The following is a 19,977-nucleotide window of genomic DNA, read 5'->3' on the forward strand; positions in this document are numbered from 1 at the left end:
AAATTATAATTGTTGTCTTGGAAGTTAGCCGAAATAAATTGAAGTAGTTGCAATGAAAAAATATGAAAATAGAATAAATAAATTAAAAGCATTTTTAATGAAAAAATCTGCAACAGAATTCATAAAGGCAGCAACACCAAAGCTCAAAAAGATCTCTTTTTACATTTTTTTTTATTTAAATATATAAATAAAAAATATTTAAATGTATTAACTTGAAAAAAGTTTTTACAAAGCATATGACGTTTCGACCACACCGTCCGGCTCTTCATCAGATGCATTTTTTTTTCAATTAAAAAATCAGCTAAATGATTAATGAAAAATGTTTTATTGGAAACTAATTCAAATAAAATGTAACCACATACACAAGAATACTACTATAGTATAATAGTAAAAATAATACATAAATGAAACAATTTCCATTTAATATATAATTTCTGCATGATATTTGTTACCAGTTAAAAAAGAAATTAAGTCGAATATGAATCATTGCCTTATTAAACTACATATTTCTATATATCCTATTTCTCTGAATCTATGTGCTGCAAAAAAAACGAACATTTACAAAGTGTGTCTGTTTTTGTCTTTCTAGGCAGTGACTTTGAATGGATTTTTATAGATTGGAAGAAAAAGGGACCATTTTCTCAAGCCAATGCAACAGTTACGACTGTTCAACATAATACACAACTCAACACTATGTTAAAAACTCAAAAGTAAAGAGTTTAGGGCACGAAAACACCAGTCTTAGTAGAAAAAGCAACAACTGTCTCTGTTTTTTCCAGCATTTTAAATGTAGTGTTGACAACTCTCTTTGCCTATAGCTGCGAATGAATGCTTTCTAGACAGACGCTCAATATTAACACAATACTTGAAGAGGACAAGTCATTAAATGTTACAGAAGCGAACTGAAGTAGAGATTACGGGTCATTCGAAGGAGTCTTGTAACGTTGCCCGTCAATGCTAAGCCTTAAAATACTGTACACGATAGAAAGATGGATTCAGATTTTTCGGAGTGATGTAAAAAAGAAAAAGCTTTCCTGAGGGCAACCAAAGAGAAAGATTACCCGGGTTTATTTGTGGTAAACTATGAGATCGAATGGATGGTGAAAACACACTTTGTTGATTGCTCATTTCGTCGTACATTTAGTTCTTGACATATTTGTTCAACACTGATTTGGCAGCTGCTGTTGACTGTATTGAGGCGGCAATTAACTAACAAAATATTATTTACAGATAACAGCTCTGTAAATTAAAATAGTTATACAATTTATACTTTGAGTGAAATGTCATTTTTGTTTAAATCTGTGAGCTTAAAATGAAAATATTGTCTTTTTTGGATAAAATAACAAGTGTTATTTTCAGACATATTTATATTCATTTTTTCGAAAACATAAAATCAATATTTCAACTTCAGAAAATTAAAATGAATATCAAATAGCCTCAAATTTAAATAAAAAAATCTACATGACAGTATTTTATTTGAAATATGGAGGAAATGTTATTGACATTTCAATTATCAGTAGTTGAACAAACACAAATGAACATTTTAATCAAAACACATACCTATGGAGCCAAATCAGTCTAAAAAATTACATTTACAAAATACACATACATTTCATACATCCACAGCAGTTCAAATTTACAAAATCCAATTCACAAATTCAAAAATACACAAATCCAATTCATAAATTTGAAATTGCGATTCCTAAATACACAACTCGTATTCGTAAGTTCAAAACATGATTTAAAAATACACATGTCCAATTCGTAAATTCAAAACATGATACACAAATACAATTTGTTAATTCAAAACGCAATCCGTAAATATACAAATCCAATTTGTAAATTCAAAACATGATTCATAAATACACAAATCCAATTTGTAAATTCAAAAAATGATGTTAAAATACGCAAATCCATTTCGTAATTTTAAAACGTAATTCATAAATACATATCCAATTCGTAAATTTAAAACATGATTTAAAAATAAAAAAATCTAATTCACAAATTCAAAACGCGATTCGTAAATACACAAATCCAATTCAGAAATTCAAAACCCGATCTGTAAATACACAAATCCAATTTGTAAATTCAAAACGTGATTCGTAAATACACAGATCCAATCCGTAAAAACATCATTTAAAAATACACAAATCCAATTTGTAAAATCAAAATATGATTCGTAAATGCACAAAAATATTCATGATTTTTACTTTCGAATTCACAAATTGAGTGTTGAATTTATGAATTGTTTTGAAATTACAAATGAGATTTTGTAAATGTGAACTGTGCTATGCATCCGTGAATTTCATTTTGTAAATGTTATACTTTTGAGACTGATCTGGCTCCATACATACCTATTATTATTAAATCCAGAGAACCGATAATACTTTTCCAGAGCTGTATCGGTTAATTCTATCTCATAGAAGAAAGCACAGAAACATAAACGTTTTTTTTTCTTATTCGCTGATGTACACACAACTATTTACATTTTTTCTAAATTCTCCCCAAAGTATACTTTGATATTTATGTGTATTCTAGGGTTTGTGCAACATACATATATATTCATAGATGCCTGGTTAGCAGTTGTTTTATGAACTGCTATATATAACACTGTTATTATATAACCTTCATATATGTAAGAATATCTATATCTGAAACAGACTCAATGATTTTTCTAAACTAGCACAATGCCACAATTTGAAGGCATAGCTACATAGATATTATAGTGAATAAACAGATTTAATGTATGCATCTATGTATAAATATCTATGATGCACATAGAGCGTATGATGTACATTTTGACACAAACAGCCTCAGTTTCCACTGCATATATGGAAGAAGACTGGGGCCAAATGTCTTTAAACTAAGGGGGTGAATATTTTTTATTTAATTTTTTTGTATGCATAGACGCACAGTTTGACTGTATTGACAGCATTTTATATTGACTTTAATTTAAAAAATGCACTTAAAAACAAATCATTGCATAGACTGTATACTGTTAACTGTATAAATGAAATAGAAATTAATCCCTGTTATTCCATGATCTGTTGAAATGATTGATTCTGATTGGCTGTATGGTGTGCAGTAAAACCGTTTGGTGCACAGGTAGTTCCAATCAGTTTTGATCACAGTTCTAATTAATTATATGCGCTTCCTCAAAAGTTAGTAGTAACCATAGCAACTCAGTGACAGTTGCCGGAACCTTCATTCCTCTGTGTGATCTTGAGGACACTGACATGTGCTTCACTGGGGAGCTAATAGGGATCAACCAAACTAACGCATGTAACTATGAGCTATTAGATATGCCCGTGTCATTTACACATACACACATGATTTCTCTCTTGTACTCTCTCTGACTGTCAGTGACTGATTTTAAGCGAGGAGATTTAACATGTTGTAAAAAAATATATATTTTACAAAGCTTTAACTTGACTAAAGATTGGCAAGTGACTACGGAATAATATTTTATGACTGCTTCATGTTTGAGGGATCTTTGCTTCTGTGCCATATACTTCAAAATACTGAATACACAGCGATCCTTTGATAATCTCTTATTTAAAATTACAAAATGACATTATTTTGCCTAAAATAACAAGTGAAGAGTTCAGAGTCATAAGCCGCTAAACGCTACTTCCGCCAAAAATGAGAAAATGTCATTGAGTGAATGCTTTAGGCACGTAGAACATGTTCAACAAATAGATTTGCTTCTAATCATCTAAATTGCAGCGTCAGCGCATTCAGAAATAATAGTTTGTTACGCCACTTGCTTTTGACAGCAAAAGCCGATATATCCCGAGAACCAATCAGAAGGCGCGAATTGAATCAGATGCTTTCAATGTAGCAGCGTGCTGATAGTTTGAGTTTGATGAACTTGATGAGCCTGTCCAACTGTCAGTAAATGGCAAATAAAAGAGTTTAAATATGGTGAGAATGAATGAATGACAGCTTCTAAAATTGTCTGAGAGACATCCCCTTTTTGCCCAGTTAGCCTACCTTGTGTTTTATTTGCTAATTTAAGCTATTTTTTGAAAGATAAATACAATGTATAAAACTTTACACTATTTATATTACTTCATAATACCGATAAATCTGATAAGCTTTGTATGTTAATGGACAATCTTCCAAGCTTAGCTTGCAAAGTTTAAGTTGCTCTTCTTGCTTTAAATTTAAATCCCAATTATCAGAAATGACAATATATTAAGATTTGATTATTGCCAGTTCTAATCTTACTGATTAATGCACTTACTTGACAGATTTCATTTATTCATTTTCATTCATTTTTTCCCTGGTTTATCAGGGTTACTACAGCGAAATGAACCGCCACTTTCTTGACATATTTATGTATTTTAGATTGTTTGTGTAATGTGTTTTATTTCTTTCATTCACTTTTGTTTTTGGCTTAGTCCCTTTATTAATCTGGGGTCACCACAGCGGAATGAACCGCAACCCATCTCTGGGAAACTAATATGTTTAATGTTTGGTAAAATAATTTGTAATTGCATCTTTAGTGATTTTCAGCTAATAACACTGTCTTGTCCCTATAGGTGGATTAAGAGGTTTTTGCAAAAAAAAAAAAAAAAAAGCAGAAGTGGATTTAGCTGGTTTTGATGCAAAAGATAATGTACCTTGTTAAAAACCAAAGAATTGTCTACTGCGAAATTTTTGAAAAAAAAAAAAAAAAAAAAGGTATTTTATAACCTTATCATCACATTTAATGATTTAATGAAGCTTCTAAACATAATTATAGGAGCCTGACAGAAAATGCTCATTTATAAGAAAAGAGGTCTGCTGGATTTACAGGGTTTTGCATATGAACTCTTCAAGTGTTATTTTTAGACATATTTACATTCATTTTAGGGAATATGATACCAATATTTAAACTTCAGAATATTAAAATTAATATGGAATAACCCTGATTTTCAATAAAAAAAAAAAAATCTACATGACAGTATTTTATTTGAAATATAGAGGAAATGTTATCAGACCTTTATAGGATAAAACTAATATTTAATTTTTATTCAAACCCTAAAAATCAATATTTAGGGTCTACATCTGCAAATAAATGCTTAAAATGATAATACATTTATTTGACATTTTGAAGTCATCAGGAGTTTATAAAACACAAATGAACATTTTACACAAAACACAGAACTATTAATATCAAATCAAGACAACCGATATTTTTCCAGAGTTGCATCAGTTAATTAATATTTATTTAAAATGACAAAATTTAACTAGTCAAGATCGGTCATTTTTATGCCTTTTGTCATTGGATTGACAGCTGTGGTCACTTTATGACTAAATGCACGGATCCATTATACAGATACACATGCTGTGTCTTTCTTAGCTATTTACATTTGCTTTAGACATAAATGACTGCGTTTTAGGACAGTCATATATATATTGATAAAAATCTGTGTATCTAAGCCCAAAAAGACACAAAAGAGAGTGCAAACCAGTATTTCCACACTGGTATTTACTTTTTTTTAAATTTTATTTTATTTTTACATTTTTCCGTGCATGAATGCTTTAAAGTAACCTGTAACTTTATTGACGAAGCAGATGATAATTAAACAATTATTCAAGTTCTGAACTGTGAGACACTGGGCAAGTGTTAATAATAAAATCTGCATACTGTATATCCCTGCAGTGTGTCCCATATGCACATACAGTCTCAAATACAGCAACTTCATTGGCTGTTATGACTGTTGATGTGGCCAAACTGTGAGTATTGGCAAAATCTCATTTTGAATGTTTTGTTTAAAGAAATTTGGTCCAGTCTTCATCCATAGCTGTATAAAATACACAAGCCTCTTGCACATGTTGAATTTTCGTTGTGTGCATGCGTCGAGCTTCTGTGTTCGCGCATGCTATCAGAGCTAATGTACATGTAAACAAAGAAAGTATACTTTGGGCTTATATAACAATGGCTGGCAGAATCATTTCAAGAACGTTTGTGAAGGATATTTTACAGTACGTGTTATTTATTTCCAGTTGTGTGTGTCTCTACGCATTTCTTGTGAGTACTCAATGGTGAGGGCATTACCGAGCGACTTTAATATTGTACAATAGTGAGAACTTTGACATGAAATGTGTTCGCATATATGTTTGTACTGCCATAATTTATTGCTTTTCGAAACTGTCGATGTTCCGTAAACAGAGTCAAATGAAAAATAATTTAAAAGGTAATTTAAAAGATGATGTATATGTATATTTGGTTATGGCATGTGCCATTAAGAATTTATTATAAAAATAAAATGTATTTTGTGTCAAATTCCTGTCTGCTTTTGTAAACGATGAGTAAAAATTGTTTGGTTAAGATACGTCACAGTTTATTTCAAGTACAATCACACAACTTTATATACACAATACACACATCTTATATACAAATAAACAATTCCTTTAATTCATTCTTCATGACAGCGACATTAAATCAAAGTGTAACATTGCTAGCATCACAGTCTAACATTGTAACTATATGCATTTACCCCCATGCTTGCTTTAGAAGTGCAACAATCCTCAACAACATGTGAGAAAGAAATTCAAGATTGAAGTCTTTATGTTCAAGAGAAATGCACTGAAGAATAGACAACAGGCTCAGTTGCTGGTTCCAGACATTCATTCCGTCGTCTTGAATTACACACCGCAACTTCTGTATACACCAACTGCAGAAATAAACAGTTAAAAAATGTATAATGTGCATTCATTACAAAACAGTTTTTTTCCCAAAAAGCATATGATCTAAAAGCACTTACTTCATTTTTTGGGTTCACTCTTGCTGAAACTAGTAAAGGAAATGAATACTGATTTAAAAAAAAAACTGTATTTAAGCATGAGAATAAGTAAATAATGCACTTTTAGACATGTTTAAAACAATTTTATATACATTTACTGTCTATAAAAGCACTAGGTTTTACCCATTTGTCAGCAATTTAAAATATAAGGTTTTTGTATGATCACCTAATACTTATAATACTTAACACTAATATATTCTAATAAGTACAGTAGAAATAAGTAGGTTGTTTATTTATATATAAATATATCTGATAACCTGAACAATATTTCACCCATTTTGACATTTTAGTTTCACTAATATTATTAGAAATTATAGGGAAGACATGTATGGGGGTCTTCTTTGACTCATAAATGAATTAAAATGCATATACATTTTTGGCAATTTTAGGTAAATAAGTTCAGCTGAACAGAAAATAAGAATAAAAAATACTTCAAAAACATCAATTGATCATGATTACAAAATTCACTAAAGCACTGCAAAAATCAGAGACATTTTTATCTGACAAACATCATTAACTAATGGGAGACAGAACAGTATTGTTTAAATGCTGTATCTGACATGTGAGACCTTACAGAACAGAAAGTGGGCGCTTACAGGAAGTGCGGGTGTGAGGTGGGACAGGTGGAGGGGATGAACGAAGCCGGGTCAAACACCAAACCAATCCCACAACAACAAGAAAACACGCCAAGGAACCGAGACACAGCAGAACTCTATTAGTGGCACTTCTGCTTTCTGAAAAGTCTCCAGTTGCTGGAAAGAAATAAAGACTTGAAAGGGAACTGAATCAGTCAGTCATGCTGCGTGAGAATTATGCAGGGGTTGATAATGTGCTTAAAATGATATTGAGGTGTAAGTACAGGTACAGAGTGAAAACTGTAATCAATTGAAAGTGCAAGCATCAAGTCGAAAGTATACTTGAATTTAAGTACAAAAAAAAACGCATTTAAGTTGTACTCATGTATGTAAAAAAGTCATACACAAAATTTCATCATACTGAATCATCCTCTAATGAAAAGTCTACTTATTATCATAATAAATATGTCAAACAGATATATATACAAAGGTTTGGTTAGAGGAAATTGTAAAAAATGAAAATAAATGTACATTTTTTTGTAATTTTATGCAAAACAAAATCTCTAAAATCAACATTTTGATCTTAAATTTGGATGAAATGACATTTAGTTTGCTAAATACAACAAAACATATGTCAAACATATAACTATAAATTGCTAATCCAAATAAACTGATCATTTAATTATTATTAATCAGTATTGTTAATTTATTTAAGAATGGTGCGTAAAAATTTAGAATAAAATAAACTTGACCAAAAGTACAAGCTGTCAGTTACAATTGTAATTAAGTATAAAACTCCTAAAATAATAAGTACAGTACACAAAGTTAAGTATTTTACACACCTAGAATAATGTCAAACAAACATGAACACACATATAGTTATTTACCTGCAGTCACATTGACATATGTCACATGACCATTGCTACTGGTGCCAGCAGGCCAGGTAATCACGCATTTGTAAGCTCCAGCGTCTGATTGGTTGACGTTGTGAATATGGACCTTCAGATGTGTGCTGTTGACTGCTGAGCTGTAATCGGACAACTCGATTCTTTCGGAGGAAGTGAGGGGAATAAATCCTTGGCTCTGCATTTCCTGGAAAGCCCATCCTCCAGTCCAGTTGGCTTGGCCACAGTGCCTCACTTCACAGCTGAAGTGCAGTTCTTTGCCCTCAGCCACAAACACAGAAGCACGACTTGCGCGAACAGATGAACACAGCTCACATTCTGAAATCAGAAGAAAAAAAAAAGAGTTTTAAGTTAATAAAAAGCACCTGAAATACACAAAACAGGGCCCTTAAAGTGATACTTGCAGGACAAAAATGAACTCTTTTGTATTTGTGTACTTAACAATCCTAAAAAAGTAAGCATACATCAAGTTGTTATTTAAGAGAATACATATAAAAAGTCTACATCTATGCTAATATCAATGTACTAGTAGCATACTTATATGTGTACTATTTAAACACTACCTAGGACTAAATTGGGACAGTTTTTAGTGGACTAATGTGTACTTTCATTATAACAGTACAGTAGTACACTGTACACAACTAAGTTTATCATTTGAACTATTAAGTGAACGTTTAGGCATTCATATATTTTTACTAGTTACTTCGAGTTAATAAAGTACACTTGAAGTATACTTCACTACTATACTATATACTAAACTACTAGTGCTTCTAGCGGAGGGCAAATTAACTTGTATGTAAAGATACTTAAAGTTTAGTATCTTTACATTTTTTATGAGTTTAGCTACTTGAATATTACCTAAAAAGAAATGCTTTTATGAAGTTTTATGTGTATAACCTTAACAACACAAGTAGGCTATATTATGTACAGTTCAGGTATGTTTTATTTTGTGACTATAATGCAAGTAGTTATGCATAATGTTTTAATTAATGAGACATTAAATACTTCCCTGAAGAACAATTACCCATGTAGTGACTGTTTTTTATGTAGATTTGTACAGTTTTATTGGTAAATTTAGCTTACAGTAGCAAAATCGTGGTATTTTTCATCTTGTTTTAACTACAACAATATAATTTTTTGGCTTTATTTAGAAAAACCATGATTAACTTTTGTAAGGTTGGATAATTTTTTTCAACAAAAACAGCAATTTTATCAGTTTTGAGGTATTATCAATGCATACTAATAAGGTGATCAATTCTAGGTTTGTTTTATTTTTGTACGTTAGCTTCTGGAAGCTATTTCACCTCAAAACCTACTAACACTGAAAAATTATTCTGTCAGTATAAATAACGCACTGTGTATTTTCACGTATATTTTTATTAAAATGAAATAGTACATAAGTTTACTGTCTTATTTTTAGTTTAAGTGTACTAGTAGCACGCGTTCCTTCCTTTTTAAGGGCAGAAATGACAGATTATCACAGACCGGAAACGATAACGTTTACCATGAACGATTTTAGCAAGTAAAAGTTATGCTGGCTACATTTGTTTGCATGTGCAGGTTTTTCTTAAACACGGTGAAAAGGCGAATGTTTCTCCTCTCAACACTGTCACTGCAGGGGCTCAAACATCTTATTGCAGAAAACATAACTTAATCTTTGGAAAATGTTAAAGTTTACACTTTTAAGATTAACGTAATTTAGATTTGTGAAGGTAAATTGCTGTTTCAAAGAAAGTGCCGCTGCAGCTTTTAGGTATGAAGGTGAGACGTTGCTTACCTTTTACTATACACAGAAATGCCAGAAATGTGAAGGACCACCTGTAAACTTTTTTCATCCTTTATAGTTTTTCCATACTCGACTGTCCCCGTTGCCACTGGATATACGGAGATTTCCGTCAAGTCTCCTTACACCAACAACAGGTAACTTAATTCACTTGGAAACTTTCTTCGAAACTCTTTCCCGCTTGGTAAACACCCAGTTTCTCTGCTCATTATCTGAAACACATCTGGCACCTTCAGTCGTGTTGTAAACCTGCACTTGAGGAAGGAAACACCACGGCTTTAGGGAAAGTTTGAACATATCCTTCCTGTTGGAGAAGGAAATCATGCTGACACGCTTTTTACACTGTTAGACAAGTGTAATATGAATAAGGAATATGTAGATTTATTTATTTATTTTATTTTATCTAAAAGCACGTAAAATTTCCTGAAAATGAAACAAATAAATATATGTTAAAACACTAAGATACAAAAACAAAATAGCTAGACAATAAATATATATTTATTGTGTTTTTGCAATTGTAATATTATGTATTTATAACTGTTCATGTAAAAAAAAACAAAAAACTTGTGCTTTAAACTAGGGTCTGTGGGCCAAAGCCTTAACCTTTGATTTGGACTGCCATCCCATCTGAGAAGAGAGGTAAAAAGGAGTTGGTTTCGAGATTGTTTCGAATTTAATGTAACCCTTTGTTTATTATTAAAAGCTAACTGAAATTAAGCATTTTAATTAAATTGCATAAATTAATCAGATTTTGTTTAAATGTAAATACTGTTACCCGACAATGCAGAGATTTTGGTCAGCAAATCATGCCCAAGGCAGATTCTGCTTGACAAGTGTATTTAGCATTGAACTCCACTGTGTTATAAATGTGATTGTTTGTTTTATTGCAATAAGTTATAATTTAAAAAGCTATACTGCATTGGTTAATATGATTATGTAAGGGTGATTATGATTATGATATAAATAAGTAATATTTTCTCTTTATTTTGAAGTATTCTGAAATAATTTATGAAATTACCCATGGCAACTTTAAGGTATTATAGTTTGGTAAATTTACCTTCGGCCTATCCTAACTCTAGTGTGAGATGAAAATTCAATTTGAATATTATTTATATACTTGTATTCCTGATAAGATTTTTTTTTGGCTATATAAACTTAATTTATATAATAAATAAAAAATATAGAAATTTAATTGGTGTCTTCTAAAAATCATAGTAGAAATGTGTAATATAGTTATTACAATGAAAAACATGATTTGTTGGATTTACAATTTTTTTAAGATAAGTTCACTCAAGAATAAAATTTAAATTTTACTTACTCTCAAGTGGTTTTAAGCTTTTATACATTTTTTTATTCTGTTAAAACTCTAAAGAATATTTTGATGAACTTGTAGGAAAACAAATAATATGAAAGTCAATGGATAGCAGTTTCCAGCTTTCTTATGATATACCAAATAGCTTATGTTGTGTTCAGTAGAAGAAGGAAAGACAAACAGTTTTGGAACAAGTAAAGAGTGATTAAATAATGACAGAATTTTCTGTTTTGGGTGAAGTACACTTTAAATTAGATCAAATATTGTTTTCTCAGTGTAGCCACATGGTGGAGCTACTGGTCAGGGAGTTTGAGGTCAGTCAGCTGGGAATTCTGGCCTTATAACGGAGGCATAAAGGGGCATGTGCAGGCAATTACACAGCTGCTGGAGATGAAAGCCAAGCTTAAACAGAATCTGCTGCTGCTGCTCTGTTACTTCAAGATGAATGACGTTCACACTGTCTTTGTGCACTTGATAAATCTGCTTGAAATCTCACAGAAAAGGAGTCAAATTCATAACCAGGAGCCAAATGTTAAAAAATTTGTATAGGACCATATAAGTGGGAACTTTATAGATTTTGAAAGGGACGGTTCACTCAAAATTATTTTGACGTTTAATCTATATAACATACAAATATATATTTTGATACTACTAGTCCTTATTATTATTATTATTATTATTATTATTATTATTATTATTATTATTATTATTATTGTTGTTGTTGTTGTTGTTATTATTATTATTGTTATTGTTATTATTACTATTTTTACTATTATTTAGATAACAGTATCTTTTCCTTGAGGGACAGCAGTTAGTTAAACTGAGTCAGCAGATGTTAATGGTTACCAGATGTGTGGACGTCAATGTAGGCTTACAGTCAATTAAAAATCCATACAGTACATATTAAACAGATATTAGTCCCTGTTTGCTAGTAACTAGCATGCATTGTTATAAATATACTACTGACTATTAATTAGGTATCAATAAATTTCCAATACAATCTCAAAACAATTAGAAACTTTCTGATTTAGTGACTAATCATATGAATTGATAATATCTCATTTGTACATTTTAAGATGATTTGCTCATCCTCCAATGGTGGTTGAGTTTAAGGGTGGGGTTTGGTGTCTTTTTTTTAAAAAATCGTACGTTTTCATAGCAATGAAATCATATTAATTTGTATGGATTAGCTGCTTTTCTGCCAGTCTGCAAACGTTATGTTTTCTCATGTGATTGAGCTGAAGATACACTCAAATATCTTACTAGTAACATTCCATAAAAACAATAGTGTCTAACAAACATGCAATAGTATATATTGAAGAACTAATAGTAATAGGTATGCTATAAAAATTGTGTCTATAAATAGATTAATGTTTCTATGAAATAAGAACTAGATGCAGTGCATGCGGAAAGTATTCATAGCGCTTAACTTTTTCCACATTTTTCTATGTTACAGCCTTATTCTAAAATGGATAAAATTCATTTATTTCCTCAAAATTCTACACAAAATACCCCATGATGACAACATGAAAAGAAGATTTTTTTTAATTGTTGCAAATTTATTAAAAATAAAAAATCGGGAAAATCACATGTACATCAGTATTTATAGCCTTTGCCGTCGAAATTGAGCACAGGTACATTCTGTTTCCACTGATCATGTTTCAGCAGCTTAATTGGAGTTCACCTGTGGTAAATTCAGTTAATTGGACATGAATTGAAAAGGCATACAACTGTCTATATAAGGTCCCAAGGTTGACAGTGCATGTCAAAGCTCAAACCAAGCATGAAGACAAAGGAATTGTCTGTAGACCTGCGAGACATGATTGTCTCAAGGCACAAAGCTGGGGAAGGTTACAGAAACATTTCTGCTGCTCTTAAAGTTCCAATGAGCACAGTGGCCTCCATAATCTGTAAGTGGAAGATGTTTGGAACCACCAGGACTCTTCCTAGAGCAAGCCGGCCATCTAAGCTAAGTAATCGAGGAAGAAGGGCCTTATTCAGGGAGGTGACAAATAACCTGATGTTCACTCTATCTGAGCTCCAGCAATCTTCTGTGGAGAGAGGAGAACTTTACAGAAGGACAACCATCTGTGCAGCAATTCACCAATCAGGCCTGTATGGTAGAGCGGCCATTTACATTTACATTTACATTTAGTCATTTAGCAGACGCTTTTATCCAAAGCGACTTACAAATGAGGACAAGGAAGCAATTTACACAACCAAGAGCAACAATGAATAAGTGCTATAGGCAAGTTTCAGGTCTGTAAAGTCTAAGAAGGGAAGTATTAGTAGTATTAGTATTTTTTTATTTTTTTTATTTTTTGGTACAGTTAGTGTGATATTCAGAGAGGCAATTGCAGATTAGGAAGTGTAGTGGAGACTAAATAGTTGGGTTTTTAGTCGTTTCTTGAAAGTAGCGAGTGACTCTGCTGTTCTGATGCAGTTAGGGAGTTCATTCCACCAACTGGGCAGATTGAGCGTGAGCGAAAGTGATTTCTTCCCTCTTTGTGATGGAACCACGAGGCGACGTTCATTCACAGAACGCAAGTTTCTGGAGGGCACATAGATCTGCAGAAGCGAGAGCAGATAAGAAGGAGCAAGGCCAGAAGTCACTTTGTAGGCAAACATCAGAGCTTTGAATTTGATGCGAGCAGCAACTGGCAGCCAGTGCAAACGAACTAGCAGCGGAGTGACATGTGCTTGTTTAGGTTCATTGAAGACCACTCGTGCTGCTGCATTCTGGAGCAGTTGAAGAGGCTTGATAGAGTTAGCTGGAAGCCCAGCTAGTAGAGAGTTGCAGTAATCCAGTTTGGAGAGAACAAGAGCTTGAACAAGGAGTTGAGCTGCATGTTCAGATAAGAAGGGTCGGATCTTTCTGATGTTATAGAGTGCGAATCTGCACGATCGAGCAGTTCTAGAGATGTGGTCAGAGAAGTTTAGTTGGTCATCAATCGTTACTCCAAGGCTTTTCACCATTTTGGATGCAGTAATGGTTGCCCCATCCATCTGGATTGAAAAGTTATGGTGTAGAGTCGAGTTGGCAGAAACTACAAGCATTTCCGTTTTTGCGAGGTTCAGCTGAAGATGATGATCTTTCATCCAGTGTGAAATATCCAACAGGCAGGCTGAGATGCGAGCTGGAACCGAGGGATCATCAGGATGAAAAGAGAGGTATAGCTGGGTATCATCAGCATAGCAGTGGTAGGAGAATCCATGTCTCTGGATGACTGGTCCTAGAGATGATGTGTAGATGGAGAAGAGAAGTGGCCCAAGAACAGAGCCGTGAGGTACCCCAGTGTTTAGATGCTGTAGGTTGGACACCTCTCCCCTCCAAGACACCCTGAATGACCTGTCAGTGAGGTAAGATCTGAACCATTGTATAACAGTGCCCGCAACGCCCAGTGACTCAAGCGTAGATAGCAGGATCTGGTGGTTGACAGTGTCAAAAGCAGCTGACAAGTCCAGCAAAATGAGGACTGATGATTTAGAGTCTGCTTTAGCCAGTCTGAGATCCTCCACGACCGAGAGCAGGGCTGTCTCAGTTGAGTGGCCTTTCTTAAAGCCGGATTGCTTGTTGTCCATGAGATTGTTTTGAGTAAGAAAGTCCAGGACTTGATTGAACACTACTTTCTCCAGAATCTTGGCCATGAATGGAAGCAGGGATACTGGTCTGTAGTTTTCAAGTAGCGTATGGTCCAGGTTGGGTTTCTTTAGCAGTGGGGTTACCCTAGCCTGCTTAAATGAAGTGGGTAATAAACCAGAGTCAAGAGATGTGTTAATTATGTGAGTCAGTGTTGGTATGACTGCAGGAGAGATGGCTTGCAAGAGATGAGAGGGAATGGGATCGAGTGGACAGGTGGTTGCATGGCTAGATAGCACGAGTTTGGACACCTCAGACTCAGAGAGCTGAGAAAAAGAGGTGAGTGTGTGTGGTGTTGGTGGTGTACCTTGCGTGTTTGTTGTAGGTGCAGCAAATTGAGCACTGATTTTTGCAGTTTTGGTGCAAAAGAATGTAGCAAAGTCATCAGTAGTAAGTGTGGAGGATGCGGGTGGAGGAGGAGGATAGAGGAGGGAGGAAAATGTTTTAAAAAGTAGGCGAGGATTAGTGGCATTGTTGATTTTCAGACGGTAATATGTCTGCTTTGCCGAAGTAACCTCAGCTGAGAAAGAGGACAGAAGAGTTTGGTATGTTAAGAGCTGTGCAGGATTTTTAGTTTTCCGCCAAATTCTTTCTGCAGCTCGAAGTTTTGAGCGATGCTCACAGAGAGCATCCGAGAGCCAGGGTGCAGGAGGACTGGCCAGACAGAAGCCACTCCTTAGTAAAGGGTGCATAGCAGCCCACCTGGAATTTAACAAAAGGCATCTGAAGGACTCTCAGACCATAAGAAACAAAATTATCTGGTCTGATAGAGTGAATGCCAGGTGGTACGTTTGGAGAAAACTACGTGCCGCTCATCATCAGGCTTATACCATCCGGCGGTGGCAGCATCATGCTGTGGGGATGTTTTTCAGCAGCAGGAACTGGAAGACCAGTCAGGATAGAGGGAAAGATGAATGGAGCAATGTACAGAGATATCCTGAATGAAAACCTGCTTCAGACTGCTCTTGACCTCAGACTGGGTTCATCTTCCAGCAGGACAATGACCCAAAGCACACCGCCAAAATATCAATGGAGTGGCTTCACAACAACTCAGTGAATGTCCTTGAGTGGCCCAGCCAGAGCCCAGAACTAAATCCTATTAAACATATCTGGTTAGATCTGAAAATTACTGTACACTGTCGCTTCCCATCCAACTTGAGCTTGAAAGGAACTGCAAAGAAGAATGGTCAGGTGTGCCAAGCTTGTGGCATCATAATTAAACAGACTTAAGGCTGTAATTGCTGCCAAAGGTGTATCAACGAAGTGTTGAGCAAAGGCTGTGAAATACTTATGTACATGTGATTTTTCAGGATTTTTATTTTTTTAATAGTATCTATAGTATGTACTAGTCACAACAGGAACACATACTAGTAAAAACTGAATAGTCAGTGTCTCATTGATAGATCCCCATCAGTCAATAGCAAAGATTTACACACACACAGATTAAAAAACCTAATTAGTTACTGGTCACCATTAAATAATACTACGTGAATACATACTAGTAACAATTTAATAAGTACTAGTATTTTATGATTAAGTACTATCTAATGAATAATTGCTAGTGTCTAGTGTGAATAATACATATTATATTTATATAAGAAAGATACTAAAATCTGAAAAATGAGCACTAGTAGCATAGTAGTAAATACTAGTGTGTTTTATATATTTAATGTTACAATGGGTTGCCAAATCCTTACATAAGCTCATCCTTATTTTTCTATCCAAACCTGAATTAACTAGCGATATGAAAAAACTATATTAAATATACATTATTCTCTTTGTTGTGGTTGCTGTACAGAAGAAAGTCATACAGGTCTAAAACTATAAGAGTGAAACAATAATGACAGAAAGCACATTTTCCACAACTCCTTTAAGCAACAATTGAGGCTGCATTTTGGCAAAGGGAGGCTCCTCAGAAGGTTCCTTTGAGCTGTGCGATTGTTTCCTGCAGCGAGTAACTTGAGTCGACGGACCTTAATGATAACCAGATGTGTTGTAGGACGGACGTCAGTGTGGGCTTACAATCTCAGGATATGTCTGTTTTTCTTGGAAAGACTGTGATTCAACACCAACCCAAAGTTACACAATCTCCAGCAAATTCACCGAGTTGTGTAATATCAATAAAAGCTCACATGTGCAGGAAGAACTTTAATGAACATCTCTTTTACAGGTCTGAAAGGGAACCTGATATCCAGTCCTCATTGTTATCAATCAAAACAGGAACACTGAATGTTGACCACCCGGGGATGGGCATGGAATAGCCAACCCAGATGTCTTAAAGCAGATAAGTAAACGCTTAAACACACATAGCCTGTGAACAAAAAGCAAACAATTTCCAGCAATAAAAACACTCATTATGTGGTATTTCCAGTGTCGTGCAGGACAAAGGAATTAGCTAACGCTCTGAGCCATGTACAAATCATTTCTGTTCACAACTGAAAAGGCAGATTAGCGCCCTCTGAACGGTACAGTCCCAAGAAAGAAAGGTTTCTTGGCAGTACAGATTGCTCCATGATCATATTACTCACTGGGCACATCTATACAACCAGGCTCTTTTTGTGAGAACAAGCCCTGTGAGGCTTCTTGAATCCATGCTGGAAAGGTATGCAAAACATTACAAGTGCATGATGGTATTGCACTAATGCATTACGTGGAATGTAAACACAATTATGTGGTTTGCACCTCTGCAAGTGCTACATCAGATGGCTTGTTCTGACACAGAACGCTAACCCGGGTTGGGCATGACGTGCGGACAGAGCCTGATGTGTCTATTCTGGTGCACAATAACGCTTTTCTTTTGCACGCATGCAGTGTTACAGCAAGAAAGCCCCTATTGTGTTGGTTTTCTGATACTGTGAGACTTGCGCAGGGTGTCTAACAAAGGGGAATGAGGAAGAACGTACTGAGTGACTCCCGAAAACAGCTTGAGAGTGAAATTTTGCCCACTTCGGAGAATATTTTGAGCTTAAAAACTGGTACATGGTGTTTTAAGGTTGTGCAATGCTGAGAAGGATGTCGTTTGCATTTTATGTGGTTTAGTTTTTTTTTTTTTAAGGGGTGTTTAACTTGATATCAGCCAAGAGTAATTGCTGGTGTGGCTTTGTTTATTCAGGGAGACACATGAGAACTTTAATTTGTTTTTATTGTGTGCACAATCAAGTGGACCAGGAACTATAACCATGTACAAGGAATTCATACATGGGTGTCACTTTTTGGTGTCTGTATCAAATTAAATTGACAAAGTTATAAAATAATGATCCTTTGTCATTCAGTCTAATAGATATATTTATGGCAAAATGAAACAACATACTTATTCTGACCTGTAATATGTGGGTATTGACAATAAAGGTAAAACAATTTTTGAGGAATAAAATAGATACATTTTTATATTTAAATAGATATTTCTGATGTTTGAAAAAATATCAGAGATCCCTAACTTTATCGATTATTTTATTTTTAATTTTGAACATTTTTTTTCAACTGTACCTTAAATATGTCATATGCTGCTGTGACTAGTGTTGGAGAAAGTTACTTTGACAGTAATGTATTACAGTTACTCCCCAAAAAAGTAACTAGTTGCATTACTTGCGTCACTTTTTATGGAAAGTAATGTTTTACGGTACTTTTGAGTTACTTTTTCGAACCAGTGACCTTCTTGCTGTGAGGTGACAGCACTACCTACTGCGCCACTGCGTCGCCCCTTAAATATTTCACTGCAATTTAAATTATGTAAATACAAAATATTTTCATTTTTGTCATATATGACAGTGAAAATTAAACTTCAGCAGCCCATATAGTGAAATGACTACTGAAGTATGTCGAAATAGCAATTTATATGTTAGCCATCAATTCACCATTTGAAACTTGAAATACTTAAAGCTTAAAATATGAATTGCCACAAGACTGTGTTGAGGTACGGTGGGAGAATAAATAAATTAAGAGGAAACCTCATCACTTTTCTATTTTCTGTCATTTACAGTTCAGGGATATAATCTGTTTATCTCAGGAGCTTCCCACCGCAAGCATGCAAAAATGAGATGTTCAAAGTAAACTCTCACATACAAACTTTAATAGAGGTGTTAACGGTTTTGTTTGTATTGTGCAAAGTATCTTTGTAAAAGCCTTTGAACATACTCTACCTGACAAAAGTCTTGTCACCTATCAAAGTTTTAGAAACAGCAAATAATAATAACTTGACTTCTAGTTGATCATTTGGTATAAGATGTGGCTTATATGAAAGGCAAAGACCTCTAGATTATGGTTATTTATTATGATCATGCCTTGATTTTTAATTTTTAATTAGGACAGTAAGGTCTTACTTTGCTTAGACAAAAGTCTTGTCACTTAACAGAAATAATGTAGAATATAGAATATGAAGTTATGGTGAGGCGGAAAAAGAATTAATATTATGTCTGACTCCCATGAGCCTGGACAACTGCATCTATAGATCTCTGCAATGACTCGAATAACTTATTAATAAAGTCATCTGGAATGGCAAAGAACGCGTTCTTGCAAGACTCTCAGAGTCATCTTCAATGCCTCCTCCTTCAGCTTACCCCAGACATACTTAATAATGTTCATGACTGGTGACTGGGCTGGACAATCCTGGAGCAGCTTGACCTTCTTTGCTTTTAAAAAACTAGATGTGGAGGCTGAAGTATGAGTAGGAGAGCTTTCCTGCTGAAGAATTTTCCCTCCCCTGTGGTTTGTAATGTAATGGGCAGCACAAATGTCTTGATACCTTGATGCTGCCATCCACTTTGCAGATCCCTCGCATGCCCCTATACTGAATGTAACCTCAAACCATGATTTTTCCTTCACCAGAATTGAATGATTTCTGGGAGAATCTTGGGTCCATAAGGATTCCAATAGGTCTTCTGCAGTATTTGTGATGATTGGGATGCAGTTTAACAGATGCTTCATCTGAAAAAATCTATAGTTTGCCACTTTTCAAAATTATCAACTAGA

The 19,977-nt window shown here is 34.2% G+C and overlaps 2 protein-coding genes across 46 annotated transcripts in view; one reads left to right on the top strand and one right to left on the bottom strand.

Annotated features, from left to right (window-relative positions):
• Positions 1-6,274, top strand: part of rap1gap2a (RAP1 GTPase activating protein 2a) — a 148,332-nt gene extending 142,058 nt beyond the window's left edge. For 41 of the 45 annotated variants that reach the window (XM_068213565.2, XM_073923128.1, XM_073923113.1 and 38 more), the window contains one exon: positions 590-4,723. In XM_068213565.2, coding sequence (XP_068069666.1) covers positions 590-714 — 125 coding nt within the window. In that variant the 3' untranslated portion in view covers positions 715-4,723. Of the gene's footprint in view, positions 1-589 lie in introns of all 45 variants that reach the window. The other 4 variants (XM_073923125.1, XM_073923102.1, XM_073923107.1 and 1 more) reach the window with 3 other exon arrangements.
• Positions 5,042-10,387, bottom strand: si:dkey-52l18.4. Its single transcript, NM_001386225.1, has 5 exons — positions 10,052-10,387; positions 8,257-8,592; positions 7,391-7,546; positions 6,756-6,784; positions 5,042-6,665 (listed from the first exon to the last, which is right to left on the bottom strand). Exons 1-5 carry the CDS (start codon positions 10,107-10,109, stop codon positions 6,564-6,566), a joined length of 681 nt encoding a protein of 226 aa, NP_001373154.1. The 5' UTR covers positions 10,110-10,387; the 3' UTR covers positions 5,042-6,563.
• Positions 10,388-19,977: the final 9,590 nt, after the last annotated feature.

Source organism: Danio rerio, chromosome 15 (assembly GCF_049306965.1).
Source record: "Danio rerio strain Tuebingen ecotype United States chromosome 15, GRCz12tu, whole genome shotgun sequence".
Lineage (NCBI taxonomy): Eukaryota > Metazoa > Chordata > Actinopteri > Cypriniformes > Danionidae > Danio > Danio rerio.

Coding starts and splice junctions, on each gene's coding strand:
- si:dkey-52l18.4 (NM_001386225.1), bottom strand. CDS start 10,109: ATGAAAAAAGTTTACAGGTGGTCCTTCACATTTCTGGCATTTCTGTGT. Junction 8,593..10,051: donor ATTTCTGTGTATAGTAAAAG/GTAAGCAACGTC, acceptor TTCTGATTTCAG/AATGTGAGCTGTGTTCATCT. Junction 7,547..8,256: donor ATATGTCAATGTGACTGCAG/GTAAATAACTAT, acceptor ATTTCTTTCCAG/CAACTGGAGACTTTTCAGAA.